General features: G+C 37.7%; 1 protein-coding gene across 6 annotated transcripts; it reads right to left on the bottom strand.

The window, feature by feature from the left end:
* Positions 1–902: 902 nt before the first annotated feature.
* LOC109239524 (calmodulin-interacting protein 111) lies at positions 903–12,372 on the bottom strand. 6 transcript variants are annotated; one of them, XR_002069915.1, is made up of 12 exons: positions 11,965–12,372; positions 11,094–11,249; positions 9,939–10,765; positions 9,176–9,380; positions 7,566–7,773; positions 5,943–6,394; positions 5,060–5,486; positions 3,799–3,879; positions 3,516–3,706; positions 3,227–3,415; positions 1,913–1,950; positions 903–1,479 (listed from the first exon to the last, which is right to left on the bottom strand). XR_002069915.1 is itself a non-coding variant. In XM_019406100.1 (11 exons), the coding sequence occupies exons 1-10, from the start codon at positions 12,256–12,258 to the stop codon at positions 3,272–3,274; spliced, it is 2,985 nt and encodes a 994-aa protein (XP_019261645.1). In that variant the 5' UTR covers positions 12,259–12,372; the 3' UTR covers positions 903–1,479; positions 3,227–3,271. The 6 variants fall into 6 exon arrangements, 4 of the variants coding, with proteins under 4 accessions (XP_019261645.1, XP_019261646.1, XP_019261649.1 ...); XR_002069914.1 differs by having other exon boundaries at positions 903–1,503; XM_019406100.1 differs by lacking the exon at positions 1,913–1,950.
* Between the last annotated feature and the right edge of the window lie 2,844 nt (positions 12,373–15,216).

Here is a 15,216-nt window from a genome sequence, read left to right on the forward strand (position 1 = left end):
TTCAAAGCTTTTTAATGGCTGTTAATGGTGGAATTGCTGCTCTCTTTTCCTTTCCTCTTATATTACTGAAGGAACCCGAAATCATAACCATCAAATCGACTAGGCTTGTGCTCATCTTCCCCGGGCACAAAAACATTGGGACAAGATTACAGAGGAGCCGACAGTGCCTTGGCTATGGAAGAAATAATGGAATTTTGATACAGAAATCATGGGTGTGGGAGGGAAACGTGAATGAAGGTGTGGGAATTGGAGAGAGAAACGTGGGGGGGAGTGGTATTAGAAGGAATATACGGTACCATTAAATTAGGAGTGTAATTAATACCCTTAAAAACCACTAATGCTATATAATTGATAATTAGGTACACTAAATGTAATTATATCAAACCTTAAACATTGAGGGTAATATAGTTTCCTATATGGCATAAGAATGTAAAAATTCCTATAATTTAATCCGACATCAACTTTATTACGCTTATAAATCACGACCCAAACCACTGAACTGATCAGATGGCCACGAAAGGTGCTTTTACAGCTCAAGTCAAAGGTCAAGAGATTCTCTTTTTAAAAATACTGTTTGTACATTGTTTCAGAAACATAGATGAGGTTGTACAGGAATTATGATTGGATAGAGGATATAAAAATTATGAAGTGGAAAGAGGGAAACACTTTCCCAAAAATAAATTATGATTAGAAAAGAAAGGAGGAGAGAGAGAACAAGATGAAGTCGAATGAAAGAAAAGGAAAGTGGAAAGCTGACCCCATTTGAAGTATATGTAATATTCTTACTTTACTGCAAATTGAGTGTCTTACCTATAATTTCTATAATAACAAGGATTATGTGGCTATGTGCAATGCGAAATGGTCACTAGCAACATCTTTTGCTTCCAAATTGGACAATCCACTAGTGAAAACATCACCAATCAACATTAGCTAATCTGTGATTTGGCTTACATATAAAGGATGTGAAAGACCTGTTCAATCAGAATATTAATGTAAACCCACTTTGGTTGTATATAGCTAACAAAAATGTTTATGCATAATACAAAAGATACCATGAATGAATGAAACTGGCATTGTATATGCTGCAGACTTCTGGTTTTCTTGTCAAACCCCAGATGTATACCGATAGTGGAGCTCCCTCTCTATCTACTTAATAACAGCATCATATCAAACATTTCATGAGTATGGACGCCTTGATTGCAAACAATTTGTCGAAGGATCAGACTGAAATATCAATTCCTGAAACATTGCCCTCCCTGTAGCGACCAATAGGTGCTCATTCTGGCTTGCCATTGATGGCTTCTGCAACCAGAAGTTCATGACCTTCACTATACAGAACGGACTCTCCCTTGATGCATCTAATCAACAGCTTTTGGAGATCAATTCCAAATATGTTCTTCGTGCTGTATATTTCTGGAGCTAAAATGGTATGCAGATTCGTGAAAGGCAGCATATGTAAACAATGGCAACAGCATCCATCTGTGCAAAGACTCCAATCATGATCTAGATGGCGGTGATAAAAGAAATACCACAATTGATTAAAGGTCGCACTTCAAGGGAGAAATTTTATGTCCATGCTTACTTTCATGAAGATATATGAATTTGCTAAACAAGTTGGAATAAGGAAGATTTCTAGGAACTCATACAAGGAGACATCCTCGAGAAAGCAGTCAGAAGCAAATTAGCAAGCTCAATGCACCATATTGACTTGACAAATAATTTGAAAATAAAGAGAAAGATAAAGCTCTTCTGCTTCTACAGTGCTTCCAATAATATGTAGTGATTTTGTGCAATAAGAATGTTACTAAACTAAAATACATATATAACATACTTAAACATCTTAACATGCATTGCTTGATGATTTATTTTAATCAATATCCACGTATCCTGAATTTAAGATTAGAAATCTCACATTGTGACATCAAGTGTCCGCATTCCAGGAGGACCATGCTGCAAACAAAAAGAAGAGTCTAGTGTCTGTTGGTTGAAGCACCTTTTAACAAATCAGCTTTTGGGAATCAATCAGTCACAATCCAATACTTAGATGACAGAAATATAATTAACATATTTATGGAAGATTTCGCATCCACAATCAGAAGTGTTAGTACTTAATCAGGTCGCTTCTATCCTTAGGATTTTGCCTCACTGATTTATGGTTGAATCAGATAGTTTTCAACATTCTAAATTTGAAGCATCTTTTGGTCAAAAAGCACTTCGTTTGCAGGTTTGAGAAGTACATGGAACAGAATGTAGATATGGATACATTAGATTCCTGATCTAATAGGATGTGTTTTTTCTTTTATCATATTAGACTACTTTCTTAAATTATAAATGAAAAACATAACTGATTTAGTTTACAGTTTTCCCGTGCCTAGTCCCCCTCGCCCTCGATCTTCCCATTGGATGTCAGAGAACTACATTAAAATACATCCAAGTTTGAAACCCCTCCTTGAACTAGCAGCCTTTTATATCAAATCTTCTACCAAGAAGTAAAAAGCTACTAAAGGTTTATAAGAACTTTTTTTTTTGGTTAAAGGGGATTGAATATATTAACAAACTAAAAGGATAAAATAGGTGCATCAGAGGGGAAATTTGCATCCCCCTGTAGAATCCCAACTATATGATATACTACTCCCTCCGGTCCACAATAAGTGACTTTTTGGCCTTTGGCACACCCCTTAAGAAAATACTAACTCCTAGAAAAAAATAAGTATCTTGACTATATATTATCCTTAATTAAAATCTGTATATTGTTAACTTGACACATTGGGGTATGTAAATAAGGGCAAATTTTGAAAAACTAAAGCTAATTCATTCTTGATTATGTAAAAAGGACACTTATTTTGAACCAAAATAAAAAGGCCAAAAAGTCACTTATTGTGGACCACAGGGAGTACTATATAGATAAATTTAGCTTCCTCTGCACCAGAAGGCATTTATTCTAACTTCAGTTTCCCCAACAGTTCTTTTAAATGGCTTTATTCTGAACACAGCTGATAGGGAACTAAACTTATATCCAACTGCAGCTTGATACATACTTCCACAATTGTGTAAAAAAGTTATAAAATAATAGGTGTAAGCTAAGTAGGTAATACAAAGGCAAAATCAATATAGTGCCATGCAAGCACAAGCCATTATTACTCAACCAGTGCCAGTTAAGGAAGACAATAGTGTTGGATACAAATTACTAAACCGAGGAAAAGGAGGACAATGGACAAGAATATACCAGCATGGAATTCGACTTGATCTGTATTAGTAATCATTGGTGACACTAATCATCTTTCACAGAGTTTGAGTGCACAAGCCTCTGAAACCTATTTGATAATTCTTGGTATGAATGAACTTCAGATGGAGGCACTTGTCTAATGGCGGCCTTCAGATGTTTCATTGTTATTTCAGAGGCATCAAGGCTTTCCTGATACCAAAAAAGTTAGTACAGAGGAAAATATGCATAAACAGAAAGAGAGGGGGTGGGAAGGAGATGTATAGACACAGCCACAAAAGTGTAAATTTACTTCAATTGCTGCAATAGCTGCTTCACGACATATCAGAGATATGTCAGCACCAGTACAGCCGCTCGTTAGCCGGGCTAGGTCTTTAATGCATATGTCAGAACTGCATGGCATCTTCTGCAAATGTATGTGGAATATTGCCTCCCTGTCTTTTTCATCCGGAGGTCCGACATACAGCAATCGATCAAAGCGTCCTAACAAAAATTGCAGCAAAAGCAGCAAACAAGGTATCGGTAGTAGTAGCAGAATTCGACATGAAAGGTAGCAGCAGAACAGAGGATTTCACCTGGTCTTAGAAGAGCAGGGTCAATCTTGTCTGGCCGATTTGTTGCAGCAATAACAGTGACATTAACTCTCTGGTGCAAACCTTTAACAAAAGAAATGTAAAGTTCCAGCTTAAAACGATTAGAAACTTTGACAATCAAGAGTTCCTCATACATAAAAAAACTGAGACAATTTAGAACTGCTTTGCCACGTTAGATCCTATTTCTACCAATTAAACTAAGCCATATTACGGGCAGTGTTGGCATTTGAATTAAAGGACTTAAATTTTTTGTCATACACACTACCCTCCCCAGACCCCATTTATGGGATTACACTAGGTTTGTTGTTATTGTTGACTTAAATTTTTAGTCAAGAAAAAGAAAATCATATAATGGAATGTCAGTGCCTTTCTCTTCCCCCAGCTACCCGTTAGTGCCTCAGGTTTAATGTGGAGATAAGAATCTCATGTTATACATGCTTAGGAATGATTTTAAACAACAAGATATTCAAGAAAATACGTCTCTAGGACCAAATCACTCTTGTAGCCCTCCGCACTATATTACTCCTCCGGCTATTAAAAGACATCCTTAGGCACCTGCTTCCGACATGAACAAATAATGGCATTGACTCACTGATAAAAAAGAAGAAAAACTATATTATACACTCTGCCATGTTAAAAGTAAATGACATGGGCGTAGTTACTTCATCCAGACCCTTCAAAAATCACTGAAAAGCCTTCTAAAACCTGAACGTATGCATCCCGAATACATACTCCTATGTGATGCTTGAAAAGTTCATGTAACATTTCTGTGTCTTGGCACTACAACCTCAGCCTCAACCCTACTGAAGCTCACCACCTAAACAGGTCATTCATACCTAACCCAGACGTACCTGGTTTTTTTAACATCGGAACTAGCGCAGCATAAGGAAAAAGGCACAAAGAGGGGAGGCAGTGTCTAGTATATGGCTGATCTTGATTCATTACTTAGAAATTATTTCCTAACCCAATGAAAATCATAGAGTGCCTAGTATATGACGTTGATCTTGATTCATTTATCTTAGAAGTTCTTTCCCCACCCCATGAAAAAAGTAGTTATGTATCCCTTTAAATTTTGAAGTGGGAACTTTGATAGAATGGTAATCTGGTTTCATTTCAAATGCTGCTTCGCCAAATGGCCACCAACTAAACTTGCTGACCTAAACAAACAAGATCACCCACTAATGTTCTTCAATATAGTTCAAGTGTTAACAGCTGAGAAGTCCTTTAAATGTGGAACACTCACCATCTAATTCAATAAGAAGTTGACTCATGACCCGATCTGCCACAGAAACCCCATCACTTTCTTTGCCACGTACAACAGCAAGGCCATCTATTTCATCAAAAAATATAATTGAGGGAGCATTTGCCCTAGCCTTTGCAAATAAAGTTCTGACAGCTTTTTCTGATTCCCCCACCCATTTACTGTAAAGCTCAGGGCCCTTCACTGCAAGAAAGTTCAACCCTGCTTCGGAAGCAACCGCACGAGCTAACAACGTTTTGCTGCATCCTGGAGGACCGAACATCAAAACTCCAGTAGGGGGACGAGTGCCAATGCGCTTGAAAGCCTCCTGGTGTTTCTGAGGCCATTCAACAGCTTCTATGAGCTGCATCTTCACCTCCCTCTGTCCTCCAACATCATTCCAGCTTACCTTTGGAACCTCAAGTATAACCTGATATTTAAAGGAACCAAGTCAGTACAGGGCAGACTGCAATTCCAGATGTCTACAAATGGTCCTTAAGCAAATCAGTTGAAATAACAGGCAGCATGAACTTCAAGTGGAAAAGCAGGAAAAGATGATCAATTGCAAATTATATACAGAATAAACTTAATTACAGGATGTAAGCATCCATGACTAAACTTGCATCATACCCCTACCGCACTAAATTAACCAAAGACAGGTTAAAAGTTGACCCTTTACAAAAACCAACTCATGAATGCAATTTGACTGGGTTCAATCCCAGAACTGCTAGCTCGCTGGCCAAAAATCATTAGAAAATAGCCTGTTTTCTGAAACTTGTAATCATACAAATATCTGAATATGAAAAGCACCATCAACATAGAAAGCATCACCAAATTTAATAACTATGTTTAACAACAAAAAAAACTCCAAACACGTAAAACATACCTCTCTCATGGCACTTGGCCTTATTTTCATTCTAGCCTTTTCAAAATCCTTATAAGTGATCCTAAGAGTGTCTGTTTGTTCCACGCAAGTAAAGTTTCTTGGAATATCTGATGAGATACATGCTTCTGAAATAGATGAAGATGCACCCTCGAAATCACTGTCAGAAGAGAGGTCTTTATTATCTCGCAAGCAATGGGTACCATTCCTGCCAAGGCGTCCATCAAATGCTGGAATGGAAGGTTTACTATGAGTATTGCCAAAGCATGTCTTTGACTCAACATGTTCACGAAGACAATTCAAAGCTGCTTCGTTGCACAGAGCAGCTAGATCAGCGCCCACAAAACCATGTGTAGCTGTTGCAAGGTCTTGAACATCCTTTTCCAGAAGAGCATGTTCCATTTCACTCATCAGTGTATGTAGTATTTCATACCGTTGTCTGGCAGACGGTACGCCTAAACATATTTTTCCATGAAATGAGAAAGGGACATATATCACATCAAAAACATGATAGCTAACGCAAAAAATACTGACTATGCTCAGCCGACTCACAGCAAGAATATGAAGAGTAACAGCAGTAATGACTGGTGGATGAAGTGACAGAATCTTAGCATCGAAATGTCTTGCCCTCATTCAATATTACATGTAGGGACTCCTTAATTGCGTTCAATTACCATCACAATGTTGAAAATCAAAATAGAAACCAACAAATAAGTTGAACAAGGGGAGGGAAGGCATTCCATTAAAAAGAATATCTCACTATCAGTACGAAAAGAAGCAAAACGACGATACAGGAAAAGTCGGAACCTGTTCAGAGACGAGATACTACAATAGGAGAAGAAGAATTGACATGTAATGTACCACAATAGGAAAAAAAATACATCCATCTTAACATATCATGAGCATTCACAAGAGTTTCCTTGTCTCTGTCTCTCGTTCTTTTTCTTTTATTGTTTCTCTAGTGGGGATGGGGGGTGGGGCGGAAGTGAACCTCCTTTCTTAGGAACTTGAGAAAGAAGATTAAATAATTCTATGAGCGTCCAACAATTTCCAGTAGATACCGAAGAGCAAAAAATATAAGAGGCAAGAAGCCTAGACTACACTAGAAGAAGACACAATCAGCGAAATCTTTCTTCTCTCCGAGTCTAATAGACTTAGCTTCTTTTTTAGGCCCAGTACAATTTTATTGACCCCATTTCCTTCAGTAGCAAAGTTTCCACTTCTGGAAACTCAAATCAACATGGAATTACACTGGATCACTTTCTCCGTGATATGAGATCTCACTTGCTTTTAACTGTTTAAACTATTATTTTCAACATCTCTACCTAGCTACATGCACAATTTAGACTTTATGCTTAATCTCAAATAGGATCATTTAATGGAGGTACCTGCAAACATACATCAAGCTCAACTCCTGGAATCATCCCCACCCAAAGACTTGGTAATATTTGTCAAGGAGAAGAAAGACGGGAAGAACCTACAAATAGTCATGTAAAACCTATATGGCGACTTTGGTATAAGCACTTCTAGAATCTAGACTTAAGGTTTTCATAATTTGATGTCTAGTCCATTTCTGCAAATGATTAGGTCCCAAAACAATAATTTATAAGGAGATTTTGCAGTGACCTATTTCAATTTCCCTGTCAAGTCTTCCAGGTCGTCTAAGAGCTGGTTCAACACTGTCAGGTCGATTGGTTGCAGCAATAACAAGTACTCCATCAGCTCTTCTTATTCCATCCATCAAGTTTAACAATGTAGCTACCATTCTTTGGGAAAGCTCTTCACCTGCATCTTTACGAGCAGGTGCAATGGCATCCAACTCATCAATGAAGACCTGTAAATGAAAATGGCTCTGGGTTATGGAAAAGTTAATCAATTGACACTTGATATCAGAAAGCTTATATATTGCAGAAACCATGACCAAGATTTGTATTACAGCAAAGATACAGAAGTCAAATTGACTTTTATACGGCCAAAGAAAAAAATAAGGTTAGTTAACTAAATTCAGTGTCAATCCCATAGTTTAGAGTTTAGACATACTAGACTAAGCCAATCTCAGACATCGTTATCCATTTTTCCATCTGCACAGTTTACTATCTGAGGCAATAGAGCAACTCCTATCTTCTGTACTAGAGTCCAATACCCGAAGTAATCAGACATCATAGAGCAAGTGTCCAAGAATAACTTAATGTTGTCCAATGTGGACACCTAGCACGAATCTGACACAGCAACATTCAATAATCTCTGTGTTACCTTCTCAAAGACAATCAACAATCTCAACATATTGTGTATCTTGAAGGATAATGAGAAGTCCATGCAACATAACTTGACAATGACGGGACAGTGCTTCCATCTTTTAATTCCGTTTAAAATCTTTTCTTATAACACTGCTTCCATCTATTACCAATTTGCTTTTACCTATTCAAAAAGAATATTGCTTTAGGAAATCCACGAGTTGTTTCTATCAGAAAAAAAGTTCATTCAGTTGAAGGGAGCAAACCATAATACTAGCTTGCAGAGCTCAAATGTTAGCTTAGAGATTCCGCTGTAGCACTGACGATTCCATATATAGCCTATCATAATTTATGAATGAGATATAATCAAGAGTTACAGCTACATGAACTACCATGGTGCAATGCATTTCTAACAGGAAGATCTAAACTAGATATAAGATTCATGGCTCAGAACTAAAACGTAGTACCTTCAAAACCGATGCGAAGTAATAAAAGGAACCACCAAAACTTTTTGATAAGGTAAAGATTAAAGGAACCACCAAAACTTTTAAATGGACTTCTCATAGTTTTTTTTGATAAGGTAAATTGTATTAATCAAAAGGGAGAGAACTCCCGTATACAGGAAGTATACCAAAAAGTAGAGAATTTACATCAGAACATGATTCTCTACAAAAGACGCCCAATCTTCTATACAAGTAGGGGCTATATGAGTCCAAAAAGCGATCAAAGATATACTATTTTCTCATCTATAATTCATACATTTCAAAAAGATTGTTTTTTTTAAGAATTACATTTCAAAAAGATTCTTTCCTTGAGATCACAAGAATCGATATCTCGTTGTGACTTCCTACTACTGAAGTTCTATTTTCCATTTTGTTGGCATTACACATTAAGACACTTTAAGCAGTGAGACTTCAATTTCAGCTATTGTGACAATTGAGCTCAAGCAAATTTACTATTTAAACAGAAGATATCTGGACTGTAAGAAGTGAGAAAGCAAACCACGGCAGGAGCTGCTTGACTCGCTGAATCAAAGACCTCGTTCAGTGCCCGTTCACTTTCGCCATAATATTGACTAATTACTTCAGGCCCATTGACAGAGAATAGGTTTACACCAGCTTCATGAGCACATAATCGCGCCAAAGCAGTCTTTCCAGTTCCAGGTGGGCCATGAAGAAGTACTCCCTTTGTAGGCCGTAAACCCATGCTGAAATATTGACAACTGAACATCAGCATATGATAGAAAAGCAATACGACAAGGACATTTTCTAAATAGAATGATTTTGTTATATTGGTGTAGTAAGGAAGCTCATTAGCAGTGGTCCTGCATCAGAGATATGCATTCGCTTTCAGAAACTCCAACGATTTTCCTAGAGAACATATTACTCTTCCCCCAAAACAGAAAGGAAAAGCGGAAAGCTGCTTATTCAATTTCTGGCAGGAAATTTGAAAATATATTCATGTTATTATCAATGTGCTGCAACAACGGTAAATCTCACAGTAACTGTATATCAAGCTGAAAAAAAGGACTAGTTGAAACAAAAAAAATTCTACCAAATAAGGCAGTGAACATTTGACATACTGCACAAAGAAAAATTTAAAACCCATTATCGTAAAAAGGAGAATATTTCTGCAAAGAAATTTTCGAAACCATTTTTTAAGGGAAAAATTGCATATATATATATATAGGTTCTGAGTCCAAATGCCATTAAAAAAGTTATATCCTTCTAAAAAAACTGACATTTACATTAGAAAGAGAGCATACCTAGCCATAGTACCTTTCACAGCTGATGATATTATTATGTCCATTAGAACTGCAAATTCTTCAGAAAGACCACCCAATTTTGGGTAGTCAACTCCATCCTTACTGTTGATATTTCTATGTTCAAGCTCTGATGGTGATAATCTTCTAATGGGAGTTCCCATATCAGTATTCTGGGGTAAATGTAGAACTACTTTTGTTTTGTGATCTACAGAGAAAGCAACATTCGCATACTCCCCCAAACTTTGTTGAGGAGAAGCACCTGTAACTTGGAAAAAACACAGCCTTGAAAGCAGTGGGGCAATCACAAGATTTCCAGAGAGTAAAATACGAGAATACAACCACGAAGCTGTACAGGTTTGTACAAGTTTCTTTGAATGGTCATCTACCAAAACTTCTCTTATATTGAATATGTTGCTAGACGTGCCACCTACATCAGAAAAAATTGACACTGATTCTTGATCCTTGGGCGTATTGAACTCCCTGGTGCCAGGAGAATTAAGTCTAGAATGAGAGTGTAATGGAGTCCTTGGAGATGAAACCCTCATAGACTCAGCTCGATCATTTATTGTTTCAGTGGTTGAATATTGAGGGGATATGGAGCTGTTTATCGCAGATTTTCCATTACGAGATACCAGCAACAAAGATAGTTCCTCGCATTTACTAACGGAAAGGGAACTAACTTTATCATTGGACAGTCGATTGCTTCCATTTGCAATACTTCTTATGGTATGATCCCCGATAGGATGAACAAAAATGATCCTACCTGAGGCAGGAGAACCCATACTCCATGAGAGGCTTGAAGATAATCGTGCTCCATCTTTTAAAACCTGCAAAGAGATCAATGTCAAGTCAGTGAAAATTCTATCATTTGGTGTTACAATCCACCTCCCTTCAAAATACTTTCGAAAGAATAAGTATTTAAAATAATACTCAGATTCAACAAATATTATAAGCTAACATCAGGTTCAGGAAAATATTATAACTATTTCATGAAGCCTAATAATCGCTCTGGAACATTGCTGTGTTTTCCTTTCAAGTTCAGGATAAAATAAACATTTAAACAATCTCCAGGTTTATATGCTTATTTTCCAAACTAAGTAACAGGGACTGGATAGAAAGAAATTGGAAGAATGAAACAAATATTTGCATCCAAACCTTACAAGAAGGGAAAACAGTCGCAAGAGCAAAGAAGTTTCCTGCTTCATGGGCCACGTTTTCTGTATCCTCAAGCCCAAAATGCCGTGTACACTCATCTACTAATGAGCTAAGCAGGAAGTTACTTTCATATTTCCTCGAAGAAGCAAGGGATACCTGTTAACATTGGAAAGTAAAATAAGATCAAACTCTATGAAACCAGCAAGTGTTTAACTCCATAGTATTGCTGAAAATTGATTACACACACTTACAATTAACTTATGCAGCACATCCATAAATCTACTAACAAAAACATGTGCATAGCACCCGAAAAGCACATCCCTTGACAACGCCCCTTTCCCAAATCACAAACCAGCTCAAATATCTATTCTTTTATAAGAAATATTTCCTTAAAATTTATGTTGTTATACAATTGTTAAAATTTTCCCCTTATTCACCATTTATCTGGATCAACGATCCATATCAGAAGCTACTTCATCGGCAAAGTTGTGGTTTGGATTTTCAGTTTGTAATCTGGTGTCACATGGCCAACATCTTCTGTAGGATAATTCTTTTGACAGATGTGAAAGAGAAAATAAATGCAGCTCTTTTTTAATTGTTCTCATGGACATTCTTTCGGGTGAAAGAGGCTCATATTAAGTTCCAAGTCGAGCTCAAGTCATAAACCAAGAAAAATATAGAACTCAAATTAGTTACAAATGAATTAAGTCTATTAACCAAATTCAGGCACAATAAGAATTATTTATATCACAAACACACACACACACACAACACACACCGAGAGGGAAATTCATATGCATATTTTAGAGGGGGGAAAATAGCATTATTTTTGAATTAGAACAATAGAGATGAAAGAAAAAACAAATTTTACCGATACAATGGAGCCAGGGGAAATAGAAGAAGAAAGCATGGAAGATTCGGAAAGCCAAATTTTACAGCCTTTAGTATCCACAGTTTCAACAGCATCTTCTGAAATTCGACCAATAAAAGCTGTTTTCGAAATCAAAGACGGGAACTTTCTAGAAGCTTCTTCAAGACGGAACCTTCTAATCTCTTCTTCACTGAATTCTTCACCGTCCGATGAAACTGAGTGAGTAGTTATAGAACTAACTTCTGACTGTGAAAGCCTTGATGCTGACTTCTGATTCTTCTTCTTTGAAGGCATTTTCAAAATTGAATAAATTAAATAGAAACGAAAATTGGTTTTTTGATGAAAAAGTTTGTGAATTGAATTGAATTTCTTTGTGTATCTGCTGCTGCTGCTGCTCTGGACAGTGCAATGGTGTTTGAACTTTAAACCCTTAACAGAGGTTTAGCACTTTGGAGAAAGAAGTGTAAAATACTATTCAGGTCCCCAACTTTATTTGGATTTGCGTTTTTGTCCACCAAAACTTCTTATTTTTCAAATGGATCGTGCCTTAGCCGTCCCTTTCTAGTTTTTTTTTTTTTTTGGTCAAAGGGATAATATATTTAACTAGTTAAACAGGGGGGGTTACACTGCATTGGGAGTTACTGGGGTACCTTATGGCCCCCATAGATGCAAAGTTTTGCATATTTGTACTTATATTACAACCCACAAAAGATCTAGGTAGTTCAGTTCCTAGGGTGTCTGCCCAAAATACATCATTGGCAAACACCGGAACTGCTAGAGATAGTGATTTGTTCAAAAAAACTTCCTTAGTTGCTTCCTTCGCCAGCGCATCAGCTACCCTATTTTGCTCCCTGTATGTGTGCCTCACTACCACGCTGCCCATCCTTTGAATCAGCAATCTGCATTCACAAATAAGGGGGTCAAATATTAGATTTCCATTAATCAACATATTGATTATTTCTGCTGAATCAGTGTCTACTTGTAGCGGAACTAAGTTGTTTAGTTCAGCTAGTTGTAGACCTCTGATAAGGGCTCTAATTTCAGCCCCTGTGTTAGTTGTTTGGGGTAAGTTTTCCATGAAGCCCAAAATCCAACTTCCGTTATGATTTCTGAAGATTCCCCCAGCTCCACCCATTCCTAGGTTGTCCTTTGCTGCACCATCAGTGTTCAATTTGTAGGAGCCTCTTGGGGGAGGAGTCCATTTAAGCATTATTTGGTGAGTACAAAGTTGAAAATTGTTATTAGTAAGCACATGATACTCAGTAGCCTTAGCTATTGTGTTATTAGCATTGATGGGTTTTTTTTTGTTATTGAATACACTGTTGTTCCTTGTCAGCCAGATGTGCCAGAGGCAGTAAGGAGTGAGACTCTCCCAGTTGAGGTAGTCACTGTACTTCACACCTTTAAGGGTTGGCAAGACTGATTGCCAAGGTTGACTACTAGTGAGAAGATTGGAGGATGATGGAGCTGAAGATTTTGATTGGATGGCAGTCCAAAAATGGACAGCATTGGGGCATAGGAAGAAGATGTGGTCAATATCTTCTTGTTCAAAACCACAGTAGTGGCATTGAGGGGGCAGTTTATTCCGATAGAGTGTAGAAAGCTCCTGGTGGGTAGTCTTTTGTGCATTAGGAGCCAAGTAAAGTACTTTATTTTGTTTGGGGTTTGGAGTTTCCAGATCCACTTGAAGTGGTCCTCTTCTCCAGGAGAATAAGCTTGTGTACTTTTGCTTATGAAGGAGTATGCAGAGCTGTTGGAGAATTGCCCGTTGGATATGAGGCCCCAAATTAAATTGTCCTCCTTAGTGGCTACCTTGGGAATAAGAACAGACTTAAGGATGTTTAGGATATGGGGAGGGAGGTCCAGTTGCCCAAATTGTGGATTGTATCCACCTTGATTTGAAGGTCATTCTGGGTTAGGGGTCCTTCTATCATTTGTCTCAGTGCAGGCTGATTAGGAATCCAGGTGTCATTAAAAAAATTGACCCTATTTCCCCTATTAACTACCCATCTACTGGCTTTGCTACATGTTTCCCAACCTTTTAGTACACTTTTCCAAGTAGGTGATTTATTGTTCCCATGGTGTCTGACAGCCTGAGTAGGTCTGGACATGTTGCAGTTTTTGTATATAAGGACTCTAGCCCAAAGGCTATTAGTATTCTTGTACGTTCTCCATGCTAGGTTAGCTTAAGCAGCTTTGTTTTTAAAGCTAGCTTTTTGCATCCCTAGTCCTCCCTCAAGTTTGGTTCTAGTAACTACATCCCACTTAATCAAATGAAGCTTTTTCTTTTTAGGGGTGGTACCCCAGAGGAAGTTCCTCTGAATTCTATCAATTTGATTGGTTATTTTGGTTGGCAGTGCAATGTATTGCATTACATGACTTGGGATGGAGCTCAGAGTGGTTTTTGTCAGGACTGTTCTCCCATCCATGTTGAGGAGCTTTGTTTTCCAGCCAGCCAACTTGTTTTGCATATTATCAATGATGAACTGGAAGTCTGAGGCTGATTGTTTCTTGTGGAAAATTGGAAAACTAAGATACTTTCCAAAGGAGGTGGTGTGTTTGATGGATAGGAGGTTGGTGAGTTGATGAGAGGTATCTTGGGTAATATTGGAGGAGAACAGGACTCTGGATTTGGTTAGGTTTATTTTTTTATCCTGACTGATTGTTGAAGTCATGTAATATGGAGAGAATTGTATTACAGTTCCTGATGTTACCTTTGGCAAAGAGGGTGAGGTCATCTGCAAAGAAGAGGTGAGAGATTTTTGGTCCAGACCTACTTATGCTGATGGGGTGCCATTGGTTTTGTATGACTGCCTTGTCAATGGATCTGGAGAGCCTTTCCATACACAGAATGAATAGATATGGTGACATGGGATTCCCTTGTCTGATGCCTCTTGAAGGGTTGAAGGGATCAGTTTTCCCTCCATTGACAAGGATTGAGATGGAGGAGGTGCTTATGCATGACATGATGAGTTTGGACAGACCTTTGGGGAAATTGAAGGCATCTAGGTTATCTCTAATAAAAGACCATTCCAGCCTATCAAAGGCTTTCTCTAGGTCTATTTTTAGGATCATATTGGCACTTCTTCCCTTCATTTTCCTGAAATGGTTGATGTATTCTTGGACAATGATAGCATTGTCACAGGCTCTTCTGTTGGTTAAGAAGCTTGCTTGGCTTGGCCCTATGATGTGGTGCAGGATAGGTTTTATCCTATTCACTATGATTTTTGTGACAGTTTTGTAGATGGTATT

Source organism: Nicotiana attenuata, unplaced genomic scaffold (assembly GCF_001879085.1).
Source record: "Nicotiana attenuata strain UT unplaced genomic scaffold, NIATTr2, whole genome shotgun sequence".
Taxonomy (NCBI): domain Eukaryota; kingdom Viridiplantae; phylum Streptophyta; class Magnoliopsida; order Solanales; family Solanaceae; genus Nicotiana; species Nicotiana attenuata.